General features: G+C 40.2%; 1 protein-coding gene across 6 annotated transcripts in view; it reads right to left on the bottom strand.

Moving 5' to 3' along the window:
- Window positions 1-15,306, bottom strand: part of Frmpd4 (FERM and PDZ domain containing 4) — a 667,256-nt gene that overhangs the window by 159 nt on the left and 651,791 nt on the right. For all 6 annotated transcript variants that reach the window (XM_029473447.2, XM_029473445.2, XM_029473446.2 and 3 more), the window contains 3 exons: window positions 6,963-8,021; window positions 5,281-6,570; window positions 1-3,824 (listed from right to left, as the gene is read on the bottom strand). The exon at window positions 1-3,824 is cut by the window's left edge and continues 159 nt beyond it. In XM_029473447.2, coding sequence (XP_029329307.1) covers window positions 2,500-3,824; window positions 5,281-6,570; window positions 6,963-8,021 — 3,674 coding nt within the window. In that variant the 3' untranslated portion in view covers window positions 1-2,499. The remainder of the gene's footprint in view (window positions 3,825-5,280; window positions 6,571-6,962; window positions 8,022-15,306) is intronic.

The following is a 15,306-nucleotide window of genomic DNA, read 5'->3' as shown; positions in this document are numbered from 1 at the left end:
CCCATGCTTAATGAAGGTGAGGGGGCCTTTTGAGATTTTTGAATAGTAAAGACTTGGTTTAGGAGAACAGAAACTTACTGGAGTAGTCACAGGAAATGGGAGATTGGCTAGAAAGACCCAGAGCTATTTCCCTGAGGCTTCTCAAAGAACCACAATGGAGTAGGAAGTTGTTCTAGCTAGATTTGCAATTTGAAAGCGGACCATCATTTCCCTGTCTGCTTCTTTTCAGAGTATGCACTACACACAAATGTGTTCTGCACACAGTCAGGATACAGTATGCATCGAAAACAAACATCCTCCACACAGTATCTTGGGCAATATGTTTAACACAACAATTATGAGAATTATAATATCTAACATTGAATACTTATTCTCCATCAGATATTGTGGTAAGAACTTGACAATACACAATTTTACTTAAAACTTACTGAAAACCCTATGGAAATAGATCTCATGACTGAAGTCCATTTCACAATAAGGAAATCAAGACTGAAAAAAAAAAAGATAGCTTTCCCAAGATGAAAGGGCTAGGGAATGGCAGGACCAAAATTTAAATCAAGATGTTTCTGATCCCAAGCCCCACATTTCATAACTAGTAAACCATAATGCCTCCAGAAGGAACTAATGATAGTGTCCAAACCAAGAGATCATAGACATGATTAAATGAGATAATACATGTGATAATAATGTTTAGCACATTGTCTGACACAGAGCACACATCCTATTATTGTTTGTATTATAGTACACAGAATATTTGCTAAGATTTTCCACAGTAAACACCACTAATGTCTTTCAACAGCAAAACACCAAATATTTAGAATTGTAATGAAATAATGTTTTATTATTTAATCAAACATTATTTATAACAACGTATGTCTGAACTCCTTTCATTGGTTACAATCTGTAAATCTGTGGTGTTGCATTTGCTGAGTCTCTGTGGAATGAATGGCTGACCAGAGAGAAAGAGCAACTGTAGACCTTGCTAGGTCTCCTGCATGGCAGGCTACAAAATGGGAAATATTGATTCTTGCTATACTACTCTTATTCTAAGCCATTTACAGAAATAGGAATTGGGGAGCTTGACTACAGAGTGATCCAGAAACTACATATGTACATATCAATTTAACTTATGATTGAAGAGTTTGCCTTCTTTTGTTTTGACCCAAAGATATAATTTGAGTGATGACAGTTCAGAACACGCCTTTGTATTCCCTTAGTTTCACTTGAAATAGTCAAATTGGCCATGTTTCTGTCAGATTTTGTATTTCTATCTGCCAAATGAAGTACTCATTAGGTAAATACTACCTTTTGAATCATGGTTTCAATTATGAGAGTAGTCATCTCTACTTGATTTTCTGGAACACTCTAGATTTGAAATTTTGTCCCAGTAGTAGGCTGTCTTTCCACGTTTTGTTGCTAGCCATGCTCCTGTCATAGAGGGGCAACAAGAAGCCCTTCATGGAGCTGAGGACTAGGAGTTGAAGGCTGAGCTGTGCTTCCCAGGTGCTGGGGTGCACTCTGATTTACATTGCTGGGTCTGCACTTTTTGTGCTCATTAAATCTGCTTTTGTGTAATTCTACAAACACTTTACTAGGTGTTCTCGAAAGGAAATAGTAAGCTTTATGGTTGAGTTGGAAGGAAATAATGCCTTCGGTTTATGTATTTTGACATTGAGTCAAAGCAGATCTCTCTTTTCATCAAACAATTTAATTTTGGCATTACTAATTCCATTTATTTTATGTAATTAGACAACCTATACCTTTAGTTATTGCCTAGGATCCTGCCCATAATTCCCCCTGTTCTTTTATTTGGGGAACTTTTTAGGTCTAGAAACACTATAAAGAGCATTTATGCTGACACAATGGAATCTGCCCACCCCTGCCAATCTGTAGCCCAAACAGCATAAACCAAAATAGAATATGTGGGGATTCTTGGAAGAAAGCATCCAATAACAAAACACTATGAGCAAAACGTTAATTTATTATATAATTCTAGTAATTCATATTAGCTTCTTGAATTTTAAATATATTTTTGCTACTTCCAATGTTTAAAAATTATAATTTTAAAACACGGGTACTATTTTATATACATTTTGATTTCTTTTCTATTCTGTTTCTTTTGGCTTTTCTTCTAAATATGAATGATAGGGTCTCCAAGTATCCATTTGGAAGGAGAGGGGATAGGATTCATTGTTTTCCTCTAACAATGTAGAATTTAAAATTTCATATCATATGCTTGGAGCTTTGACTATATGAAAAATAGCCAAATGTCATCATTTTCTCATATATTCCTTCTACATGTATATTTGTATAATATAAACAGAATATATCTGATTAAGACTTTTCAACATTTCATCAATGTAACTTCTATCTCCTATTTTATATAAAAGAACAAAATATACAGAGAGAAGAAAGGAGACATCTGTTCATTGTACACAGAAAGTAAAGAAAAGTTCATGTATGGCTTTGCAAAGATAGATTATGATGTGACTTCCATATTTATTTATTTAAAAGCATCTTGAGAGAACGTGTTAGTGTGCTTACAAGAGCGGCCATGGTGGTTGAATGTCGCATCGATAGTCCAATACTAGGATCCCCAGTGGTCTTGCCAGTGGCTGCTTCAGCAGCTTTCAGGAGACAAATATAGTTTATGACCACTTCATCAATCTTTGCTACAATTTCTTGCCGCTGTGTTTCAGAGTTCACGACTTTCACTAACCGCATGCAAGCTTCTGTTAGGCAACAGAGCACTTGAAAACTGGAACTCATAGCTAGGAGCATCTCTTCTGGGCTTTTCTCGGCCATTGCCATTTTTCTACAGGCACTTCCCAACTGTCTGGACTCAATGGATAACAGTTGCTTGTACTGAGAAAGTGTAAGGTCATATGTTTCAGGGCGTGACTCCTCCTTTCTTGCCTTGGTTGCCCTCACAAGGCAGAGCAGCTCATTGGCATCATTTTGGGCTTCAAGAAACCCATCAGGCATTCCATATGTGTTTGCCTTTAGGGCATTTATTCTTGCAATCCGGGTATCAAAAGCCAGACTGCTGAAGTCTAAGTCATCTGGGCCATCTGGGTCTTCTGTCCAGACCTTCAGAGCTGTCCCTCTGGACAGTTCTTCCCCTTGCTTCTGCAGTCCAACAACCAGGGATGAGTTACTTGGTTCCGACATGGCTTGGGTTATCTGTGGTCGATAGAGACAAGAGACCTGAAGGGTGGCCTCTCCTTCCTCTTCATCCTCATCCCCATCTTCATCCTGTCCTTGGTTGAGAAAACAGTAGCTGAAGGGTCCTCGACATCTCCAGTTGCTGCTTTCCAGCTTCCGTAAGGGTAGGGTCCTATACACCTTTGAGTCTTTATGAGACATGGGGGACCTTTTGTGAAACTTTCCCTCAGAGATAAAGTGCATTGAGCTTTGGGAAAAACTTTTGGTGAGCTTCTTCCCCAGAGGGAGTTCTGCTCGTCTTTCTGAACTGACCGCCTGTGCTTCTGTGATACCTGGATACTTCAAGCTGACTACACCCTTGGTTCTCTCTTGGAAGGTCTCCAAACCTACGGGTCCTGAGAGGATTCTGCTGCTATGTCTGAGAGCCCTCTGGCTGGGGGGTGTCCTGAGGCTCCCCCCTCTCAGATCTGCTGGCCACCAGCTCACAGCCTCTCCGAATGCCTGGATTCCTTGGGAGAAATCATTAGGGTCTTGATTTGGGCTTGGCACCTTTGATTCCAAGTGAATATTTGATGGTAGCAGGATGGGATCAGCTTCAGGATGTGGAGACCAAGCTGAAGGCATGCCTCCTTGTCTCTCCTTCCCAGGCTCTGTCAAAGCTACACTAGGGGTAGTAGAAAAACAGAGTCGTTAAGCATCCCTTGGGTGGCATTTTCACTATTGCTCTATGTGATGCCTGTCATTTCCCAGGAGACCATTTAAAAAGAGTTGTAATGTGTCAGGGGCTACCCTTCTTCCCCAAAATTGCTTCCTCGTAACTCGTCCATGTCAATGGATGGCAAGAGTTCCTGGAGTCTATTACTTCTAGAAATACTGACACAGATGAATTTGTCTAAAAATTTTGAAGCATTTGTATGGAAACAGTTGTAGTGCATGAATTTTCTTGGTTCTAGTGTTTAGCTATCAAAGATTAGATAAATAAGTGTCCCACTACATACATTATCCAAACAGGTTTGAGATATTTAAGTTTCATTTTAAGGGGTAATCAGGGCATGGGTTACAAGTTTTCATCATCCTAATTGAAATTTTGATAATTAATTCAGCCACCAGTTTTAAGAGGATAGCATGAGTTGTAAAGTTTGTTTGGTATACAGCTTGAGGTCAAGACTAGACAAGCTGCTCAACTTTTTGTAGAAATGATAACATGTTATATGTAAAAGAACAAGAGGTAATGAAGGCAAAAACTCTTTGCAAGCCAAATGAGCTGGGTAACACAGAGTAGGCAGCCAAAGCTAATGGTGAGTTTGGAGGCAACACCACAATCTTTTGAAGACTCTTCAAGACATTTTTAAAATGTAGGACTAGAAATTAAGCTGTGTGAGATCTCAGTAACCTTTACTGGCCACTGTGGGAAAAAACTATTGTCATAATGTGGAGTATTAAGAGCATCTGCTTGGGTCATCTGATGATCAGCTAAGAAGGTCAGAATGTGGGTGAGCCTGCTGGGGAGGGGGTTAGGTTGAGCACAAAAGGTGACTCTGTTATCGTCTTAATACAGATTTTATTTGAGGGAGTCATAACTCTTCCAACTCTTCTCAACACTGATGTCCATTGGAGACATAAGACTATTACTTTAGGGAAGGTGTCTCCCAAAGGTAAGAGGAATGTATGACTCTGCTGAGACACATAGACTCTTGCCCAAATCCTCCAGGCTCCCTCACTGCCTGCTCTATATTCTTCTCTAAACAACATGACAGCAAAACTAGAAAGGGGGTGATCTCAGCAAGAGGGAAATCAAAGTGCTATGTGATCTTAAACAATATTCTCTTGTAGCTGCAAGTCATATGGGGGCCTCTGCACTCAGAATTTAGAAAAAAAATTATGACTCCATCAAATTCTAAAGTAAGAGCAAAGCAAGATTATAATGAGAAAAGTCTATTTCTTACATTGTTCCACACTCAAAATCCACTATTTACTGTCAATGGGTCAATGATTGCTACGGATTGTCTTACCCCACCCTTTCTACCTTTTACTATGTATTTTTAGCTTTGTTGTAAATAAGGTCCCCATGCTCCTGGCACATAAAATAAACCACTAAATCCATCATTGCTGTACCTGTGGTTTCCTTAATCTTGGGCAGTCGATGGCATCCATCTCTCAAAGTGCCAAACAGGGGGTCGGCATTAATGGCTGTGTGCAGAGCAGGCACTGTCATGCGTGGACACATCCCTTCTGTCTGTGGGTGCAGTTCCTCGAAGGTGGCTCCATGGTTGGGATGGCCAGGGGCTCTTTCCTCTGATGAAATATATCTCCCTCCTTTCCCAGAAGCATCTGGAATCATGTGCTTCCCCATGGATGGGCAGAGGGGCGATTCCACAGGAGTGGCACAGGCACTGCTACTGCTGCCCGGTCCACAGCCTGTGTCTACTGAAGAGCCTTGAGAGCTCTGTAGAGAAAAATGGCCCTCACTCTGCAGGGATGACATTCGCTTGGCCAAATGGTAGTCACAAAGGCGGGCCACATTGTCTTCAGCCTCAGAAAGCTTAGTGGCATGGTCACAAGTGGGAGAATCAGTATCTTCAGGGTTGTCTAAGTCTTTGGCTGAGGCTACACAGGCCATGTCTGTGAGGAAGCGATCCCCTTGGCCAAGTACTGAAGCATCATCAGCCCCTCCTTCCACAGTGCCATCCTCTTTCCCTTCAGCCTCTCTGTTACCCAATCCTGGACCTCTGGGAAAGACTTTCATGGCTGGTGCTTCCATTCCACTTTTCTCTACCACCCCACCATCAGAGGCCACATACCATCTTTGGCTGTCCTTGCGAAAGGCAGTTCTCTCTAGGTTAAAAGTGCTGAGGTGTGGATTGTCTCTTGAAGACACAGTGCCAGCTTTGCCTTTGGTGTCCTCCTCTATCTCTGCTATTTTGGTTCCCTGCTGTTTTTTCCCTGGTATATTCCCACTCAGGGGGGATTTCCCCTCTCCCTCAGGAAGCTTGCTTTTCCTTTTGCTGGTACAGGAATATGCCACTGACCCCATATGCAGTTTGCTAAAATAGTCAGTGACAGACTTGGTCTCCATGGTTTCTGGCTCCATTTCCATGTGGTCTGAGTGAAGGATCTGCTTGGAAGGCACAACTTTGGGTGGGAGGTCGGTCGCTGGGCGAGCAGCCAGGCCATGGGAGGACTTTGGAGGCAAGCCCACTGAGGGGGCTTTGGAGGTGGGGAACTCTGTCTGCTCTTCTGCCAGAGGGTGATAGCCTTCATGAGTGGCCAAGAACATGCGGGAGAGGCTTTCCGACTGCTTCTGTGCTGCAGCTAGCTCAGAACCCTCTGTCATTTCAGAAGAGTTAGTCTCATTGCCCGAGTCTGATGAAGACTCGGGACTATAAGCTCGCAAGATGGCTACACCTGTATGCCATAAAAAACAAGAAGCAGTTAATGGCCGGAGCAGAGGCACTTAGAGACATGCAAGAAATGTGACTCATTAGTATTACAAAAATGAAAACAAACGAAAATGACAAAACAAAATAAAAAATAAAACAAGATTTTTCCCTTTCCAGTAAGGACTATGATTTTATTGCACCGTTGTTCCAGAGAGTGGGGAGGGACACCATATATATTTTTAAAAAACTAGCAAAAAAGGAAACCACCTAGCCCCCCCCCATGGTAGTTCAGCATATTTATGAAATGGGACATGTATGAAATGGAAACACCACATAACAGGACTCCAAGAACAAATGACTCAAAAGGATGGGATGACAATGGTTATCAGTGAATAAATGTAACAATGGTGAAAGAACCTGAATTTTCACTCTTCTGCTGTTCTTCTGAAAGAGCTTCTAGGGCTTCCAGTGTGGAAACGACGGCAGGGTCCAGTCCCTTCTCACACTTGCCCTCTGCACTGGTGGGCACAGCATCAATGAGGGACACAGGGATCTCCTCATTCTGCAGGCTGCTGCCTTGTTCTTTGTCCTCATGGAAGGACGTTGCCTGGCTCTGAGTGTCCTCTTCATCAGAACTGTCTCTAAAGCCAGGTGGGGGAGCAGCGATGGCCATGTTCAGAGAACGCAGGAGGAAGTCATCCTCATTGTCATCTCCTTCTGGAGGAGGCAGGGTTGTGAGGTCAATAATGTCATCACTTGACCCGGACAGGTCAAGGATGGCTGGTTGGTTCATTTCACCCACCACGAGGTCCTCCTCGCAGCTCACCTCATCTTCATCTTCTGCATCGTCTGTGTTTTCCGCATAACAGATGTCATGTAAGAGGGGCTCCTCTATCCCCTCAGGGGCCTCAAAGTTCTTCACATCACCTATGTTTGCATATACAGAATTTGCCACAAACTGGATACTGTCTGTTTCTGGAGTGAGGTCCAGGTTTTTCATGTCATTGGCACTGCTGATGTAGAGATTCCTCTGCTTCTCCAGCATTTCTGGATTCTCCTCTAACATTCTTTCATAGCCTATAGTTGGGGGACTCATGCCATCATCTAAGGCAAGATCTCCAAAAATAAAGGACACTTTAGCTCCTCGCGGAGATTCCTGTGCTTTCTTCAGAGTGTCTGGTCCTGAGAGCGTCAAAAGGGACCGCTGAGCTAGGCTTCTATAGTCGGCCTCACAGGGGGCAACACCTGGCTGAGTCAACGGTTGGTTAAGTTCATCTGAACTGTATGTGTTGTCGATATATAAGTGTCGGTGCTCTTTGGGACACAAGGTGCTGTCTGTCATCTCAACTGTCTTCTGCTTAGAATCTATATATGTGATTTGGGCTTCTTGTTCGCCTTCACCAATGAAGGTGGTCATCTGGGGCATACAGTTCCAATCAGGACCAAGGAGATTATGCTTGCCTTTATTTTCTGATCCTAAAGAGAAAGAATCATAGGTAGTTTATTATACTGTCTGTTCTCAGAAATGGTAAAGTTTCTCTCTCTCTCTCTTTCTCTCTCTCTCTCTCTCTCTCTCTCTCTCTCTCCCTCTCTCTCTCTCTCTCTTTCATGTGTGTGTTTGTGTGTATTGCTTACACTATATGCATATGTTTGTATGTGACCATACTCACAATGAGCATGTACACAGAAGCCAGACATTAATGCCCCGTATCAATCACTCTCGTTTTTCATCATCTAGTTTTGAATCAGGGTCTATCACTGAACCTGGAGCTTGCTGATTCAGTTAGGCTTGCTGACTGGTGAGCTGCTGAGATCCACTTCCCAGTGTTGGGATTAAAGTTGCACACCAGCAGACATGAATTTTCATGGGGGTACTAAGGATTAAAAACTCAGGCCTTCATGTTTGTCCAACAACTGTCTCGTCTAGGGAGTCATCTCCTCAGTCCTGCCTATTTTGTACTTTAGTGGCTTGTATTATCACTGTAAGCATGGCTATTCAACATTCCAAATGGAGCACTAGTTGATGTAGGCCCCAGGCGTGAGATTCCTTGGTTAGGAGACTTAATCAAATTGATACTGCATAAAAGAGTTTTGCTGTTTGATAACATGTAATAGCATCTGGGAGGAGAGGGTGATATCTTAATTCCCTCTAGCCCTTGCTTTTACTATTGGCCTCAAAGGTAACCATGATCAGAAATATATAGTAAAACTTTTATAATCCTTAAAGGTGATATTCTTTTTTTTGACATTTCATATTTATTACATATATCAACACACAAGAAAAACTATTATCTTATAGTCCCCCTTTTCTATGCTGGAATTTTATCTGGTTGAAAACACTCCAGAAAACACTCCATTTACTTTGTGATGTGAGAGCTAACATTCCGTAGTTGGTAAGATATGATAAGACTTCATCTTTCTTGAGGTATGAGACAGTCAAGAACCTTCAAACTTTTCCTACATTTATTCAGAAACTAAATGTGGTACCTCATTTTCAGCCTACTTGTATCTTAGTGGTAATATATATTCATGTATAAATGTTAGTATTCATATCTATATGTATATATCTATATCTATATTACACAAGAGGCCTCCCTCATAGGATTTCTTTTCAGCTATTTCTGGGCATAGTTAATATTTAGGCTTAAATCAACATTCATTTGCATCATGGGAGTGTGTGAAGATTTGTTTGATGTTTCAGACCAGTTAAAATTGTAAAACATGAATTTAAATATTATTGTTTCGTTTGCTCTTCAAGGGTCTTATAATGTGGGGATTTGCTCTGATATTTAACAAAAGCAAGAATTAGGTCATTCTGTGGCTATTGTTTTGTCGCTTATAGAAGCAACTTTCTGAGAAAAAGCTAGGACCCTACAAGTTTTTCATCTGTTTTTTTTTTTTTTCCATACCACCCCCTGTTCCATATTTGAGACATACTGACATGCATGGTATTTGGAAAAGAAAATCAATCTTACTATAGTAGTGTTTTCTCCCCAAATTGTATAATGTTGAACAATATTCAGCATCATTTTGTTAAATATCTGCATTTTTATAAGCAACCATAAAATACTTACTTTTAAGGACACTGAGTTAGACATTGGCCATATTGGCATCATACTTTATAGTCAGTATACCTTGTGTGACTTCAACATTAACACCAAAATTAGATCTCTCTTATGTTTTTATGCATGACTTTGTGTGTGTATGTGTGTGTGTGTGTGTGATGAGTATGTGTGTGCGCCAGCGCACGCAGGACAGACTAGTTAGCAGAGATTCATTGTAACAGGGCCCCAGATTTAGACTAAGATTTGGCAAAGTCTTAATAGAAAGAGGGCCAAATAGTAAATATTTGATGTATTTTAGACTACTTTTTTTTAACATGAAAGCAGCCATAGATGATAGATACATAGACACATGGGAGTATGGGTGGACTTGTGGTCCACAAATGATATGTCCCACTTTGAGGTTTCTTTATTGAATATGTGACCATATCTGGGAAATCATCATGCATATTTAATTAAGTATCTTGATATAAGATCATCCTGAATTATCTGTACAGTTCCTCAATTCAGTGGTAAGGCAGAAGAGAGAGAAAAGAATCTGATCTCCATAGGGAAGAACTAAAGACCATGTGGAGACACAGGTAATGGCTAGCATAGTACACCCACAAAGAATGCTGGCAGCCATCAGTGACAGGAAGATATAGGATACATCCTCCTTTAGATCTGTTGGAGAAAGCCAAGATATGTCTACACCTTGATTTTAGACTTCAGACCTTTGAAAAGAAAGTCAATTTCTGTTTCTTTCTGCAAGCTACCATATTTGCAATTATTTGTTGCCATAGTCTCGAAACGTGACACAATGTGTATGCTTGAATTCCAATAAAACTTTATCATAAGAACAAGAGTCAGACCATTAGTCATAGTCTTCTAATTTGTGGGTTAGAACAAGAAAACTAAATAGGTCAGGAAACTGAGAGCAAATTATACTTAGTGAAGAGTCTCCTAGAAGCTAATAAATATGTAGATATATGGGATCAGGGATTTTGAAAATATTTAAAGGTAAAATTTCAAGATAAAATGAAATAATATTAGCTTATAAGTTCTTATTAGAGTCCACCTCTAATTATTAGAGTCTTTTTAAAGTCCACCTCAATTTGTAATTAAAAATGTGTTCAATCTAGGCTTCCTTCCTACAGTATATACTGTTTACCTTCTTGGAATGAGTCAAGAGACATAGAACACTCTGGAGTGGGAATTGTGGCTTAGTTCACTGAACATGAACTATGATGATTAATCTTCATCATCAACTTTACTGGAATTACAACCATTAGGAAGCACACCTCCAGGTGTTTTTGAAGGTGTTTTCAGAAAGGTTTAACAGAGAAAGGAAGACAAAACCTAAATGGGGATGACACCACCTCATGGGCTTGTATCCCAAGCTGAATAAATGAGAAAGTGCTGAACTCTAGCCTAGCATTCATCACTCTCTATTTCCTGACTAGCGATGCGATGTTCTCAGCTGCCTCACCTTCCTGCCATCATGCCTTGCCTGCATGTTTGAGGAGAGTATCATCAAACTGATAGCCAAAAATAAGCCCTTCCTTAAGTTGCTTTTGGACAGGAACTTGCTCACAGCAAGGTGCCAAATGACTGATACCAGAAATTTACTGTTTACTTTTCTTATGTCTCAGGAGATCTTCTGAGAGTTTCCAAAGGAAAAAAAGGTGGTACTAGCCATAACATGATGCTAAGTGTCCTAGTTCACCCTGACAATAACTAATTAGTGGAGAAAAGATATATTTTAGCTCAAAGCTCTAGGTTATAGTGCAATACAGATAGGGAAAGTCAAGGAGACAGGAGCTTGAAGCATCTAGTTACATCATATTTACTGTCAAGAGCAAAGAACAATGAATGCATTACTAGTGCTCAGCATACTTCTTATACTCTTATATAGTACGGTACATAAATCTAGGGAATGGTGCCTCCCACAATTTACTGGATCTTCCCACATCAATTAACATGATCATGAAAATCCTTCCCATACATGCCAACAGGTCAGCTTGATCTAGACAGTCCCTTGTCATAACCCTTTGTGGTAGTTTAAATAGGTATAGCTCCTATAGGTTTATATATTTGCATGCCTAATCATCACAGAATGACACCACTTAGAAGGCTTAGAGGGGGGCAGGATATTGTCTTCTTAGAGTAGATATGGCCTTGTTGGAGGAAGTATGTCACTGGAGGTAGGCTTGAGGTTTCAAAGACCCAACCCAGGGCCATGTCTCTCTCTTCCACTGACTGTAGATACAGACGTAGAACTGCTTCTCCAGCACAATGTTTGTCTATGTGCTATCATGATCCCCACTGTGATGATAATGGATTAAACCTCTGAACTGTAAGCAAGCCCCGATTAAATGCCTTATTTTATAAGGGCAGCCATGGCCATTGTGTCTCTTCACAGAAATAGAGCACCGACTAAGACACTCTCCTAACAGATGATTCTAGATTTTGTCAAGTTGACAACTTATTTTGTATCCAAGGCCTTAACCACTGGGAAATCTTGGTTCAGATTCAAGGCCAGCTGAAAATGACTATCATTCTAATTAGTCAGGTTAGGCCTACAGTTCCACCAGGGTGCTCTCTTCTGTTAGAGTGAAGAATGTATATGGAACACATGTTTGCATTTTCACCCTTGCTGTAGCATTTAGCAAGAACACTGAGAGGCTAAAGTTCTAATCTTTCTCCCAGTGATTATGCCTTTAATAACAAAGTCATTTTCCCTCTCACTTTTAACTGAACATCACACTGTGTGCTGCTAACAACTGGACTACACTAAGACCCTAGTATTGTAACCATTTTTAGAGTGGTATGCTTCCTTTTGTCCTTGCACCTGTACAATTTTAATAGCTCACAGGGGGAAAAGGTTTTCTTTTCTGGGTAAATTTTATGATTTGAAAATAAAAGGTCAGACACTGGTTTTCCAATCTGAAAGGATTGCATTAAATTGCCCAACTGCTCTTTGGAATCTCAAAGGTCATTGTTGAACGGTTGTAAATCATTCTCAATGAAAACATGGTTGTAAAACTGTTCTCTACAAGACTCTCTGTACGTACTTACCACTTCCTTTTCATTCTGTTCCTCTTTTTAATTACTGGTTTTTCTTATGTGGCCCTGCAGATGGAACTCAGAGCCTTGTGCATGATAGAAAATTGCTTACTACTGTGCTACACCCTGGGCCCTTTCTCATCATTTTTAGTCATTTTCATCTCTCAGAGGCTCTCATTGCCTCTTTGTGTATTCCTCTCCCCTCTGCATTTCTTTGAATTTCATTGTTATTTTTGTATTATCCCCCACTGACTATTATTTGAATCACTGAACATCATTTTAAACATTGTACATATATTTTTCTTAATTCTTACTTCCCAAGATAAAATTTTAGCCAAATTATATAAATGAGGAAACTCAAACTTGGAGAAATTTGAAAACCCATACCACTTAAAGTGGTCTAGAAAGTCAAAGCTGCCTTCTAAGAATGTTTTGTCTATCTTTCCTTCTCATTTTTTTTGTATGGCTGCGCCTTATCCATGGCTAAAACTGCTTCTATTCCCCCTGACTATAATAATAAACATCACATGAATATATATGTACAGCCTCGTATCTACATACTACAGTGAGGATTTATTGTTTGGGGCTCAGTTTGAAAATAAAAAAAGCTGTTTTCTTTTTCTCCCTTAGAGATAGTGACAGTGAATGTGTGTGTGTGTGTGTGTGTGTGTGTGTTTATATATGCCATGGGAAGCATGTAAAGGTCAGAGGGCAACTTTCAAAAGGTGGTTCTTTCCTTCTTCCACATGGGTCATAGAGACCAAACTCAGAATTTTAGCCTTAGCAACAAATGCCTTTACTGACTGAGCTAGCTCAAAAGCGCTACAATTCTTTGGTTGTTGTTGTTGTTATTGTTGTCATTTTGACACAGAGTCTTGTTCTTTAGCTTTACTTTGTCTGGGTGCCCTCAAGCTCATGGAGATCCTGAGTGAGGTAACACCAAGTAAACCCTGGGCACTTGGATTACAGGTGTGCCACTGTCTAGCATGTAGTTCTCATTTTTTTTTAAAGAAGTCCTATTTGTAGGACCCTTAATTCTAAATATGTCATCTTCTGACTTGCATGATTGTATCTATCAGCCATGTTATTGGACATCCACTGAAGACAGAAGAAAATATAGACTAGAGCAAAAGTCATAAAACAAATTATAATTACTTACACTCAGTGCAAAAGCCAACTTAACACATATCATCCTCCTTGCCCCATCTCTGGGCGTATTTTCTCCTATCAAGTGGCTGGAGTGACCTCTGATAGCTTTGCCTGGATGGCACGAGGGTGGAAGAAGTTCTTTCTAGAACGCCCAAGTCTAGAACAGGTGTGGTGGGTCACACTGATAATCCTAGTACTCTGGAGATTGAGTCAGGAATGCTATAACTTGAGATTGTCTGGGCGACATAGTGAGTTCTAGGCCAACTTGGGCTACATATTCTGTCTCACTAAATACATGCATGCAAGCATGCATACATTCATACATACATACATACATACAGTAAATTAGTACAATTAGTGAGTTTATAAGATGTCAAAGCTCTAGCCTAGGATTTTAAAGAAAGAAAAACTGTATGTCAGGGGGCTTCATTCTCAGGGTCCCAGCCATTTTAAGAGTGAGACAGTGAAAATGTAGCTACAGGACCATGGAATCAGTTTAGTGGAAGAGTTTCTGTTTAGTATATATGACTAGGTTAGGACCAAGCACTAAGAAAAAAAAACAAGAAAGAAAGAAAGAAAGAAAGAAAGAAAGAAAGAAAGAAAGAAAGAAAGAAAGAAAGGAGGAAAGAAAGAAAGAAGGAAAGGAGGAAAGAAAGAAAGGAGGAAAGAAAGAAAGAAAGGTGGAAAGAAAGAAAGGAGGAAAGAAAGAGAAAGAAAGAAAGGAAGAAAGAAAGAAAGAAAGAAAGAAAGAAAGAAAGAAAGAAAGAAAGAGAGTGTCAAGACTTCACAGCAATAAAACCACTGCTTTTGAAATGAGCCCCTGTCATTTCCAAGTGACTTTTCAGATGAAATGGGCAAATCAGCATGTTTATTTTTAATAGTTAATCAATGTTACCAGTACATAAAGGTTTTGTGTTATATTTGGAAGTTCGATTTTTTTTTTTTATAGATTGAACCTTTTCTTTTCTTGGTAGTAATGGGGATTAAACCAAGACTCTCATATTTGGTAGGCAAGCACTCTACCACAATTTCCTTGTGTGTGTGTGTGTGTGTGTGTGTGTGTGTGTGTATCATGTATGTATGTATGTATGTATATATGATTATGTATATGTACCTGTGTGTATCATGTATGTATGTGTGTATATATGTTTGTGTGTATCATGTATGTACATGTGTGTATATATGTTTGTATGTATCTGTGTGTGTGTGTGTGTGTGTGTATGTGTGTATTCAGGTATGCATATGCCCTGGTATGCATGTTGAAGTCAGAGATCAACTTTAGGTTCTGGTTTTTGTCCTCTCCTGTGATTGAGGCAGGATCTTTGTTGTTCACTTATGAGTTGTATACTCCAGGCTAGCTAGCTCACAAACTCACAGGGATCCTTTTGTCTCTGCCTCTCATATTGTAGGGACACGGGGAATACAGACACATGCTATGTATCTAGCTTTATGTGCACTCTGGCCTTTGGAACTCAGGTCCCCATGTTTGTGTGGAATGTATTTCC

This window comes from Mus caroli, unplaced genomic scaffold (assembly GCF_978045245.1).
Source record: "Mus caroli unplaced genomic scaffold, Mus_caroli_1 scaffold_5, whole genome shotgun sequence".
NCBI lineage: Eukaryota > Metazoa > Chordata > Mammalia > Rodentia > Muridae > Mus > Mus caroli.
The sequence above is the reverse complement of the archived record's forward strand: the minus strand, read 5'-3'. Positions and strand labels throughout refer to the sequence as shown.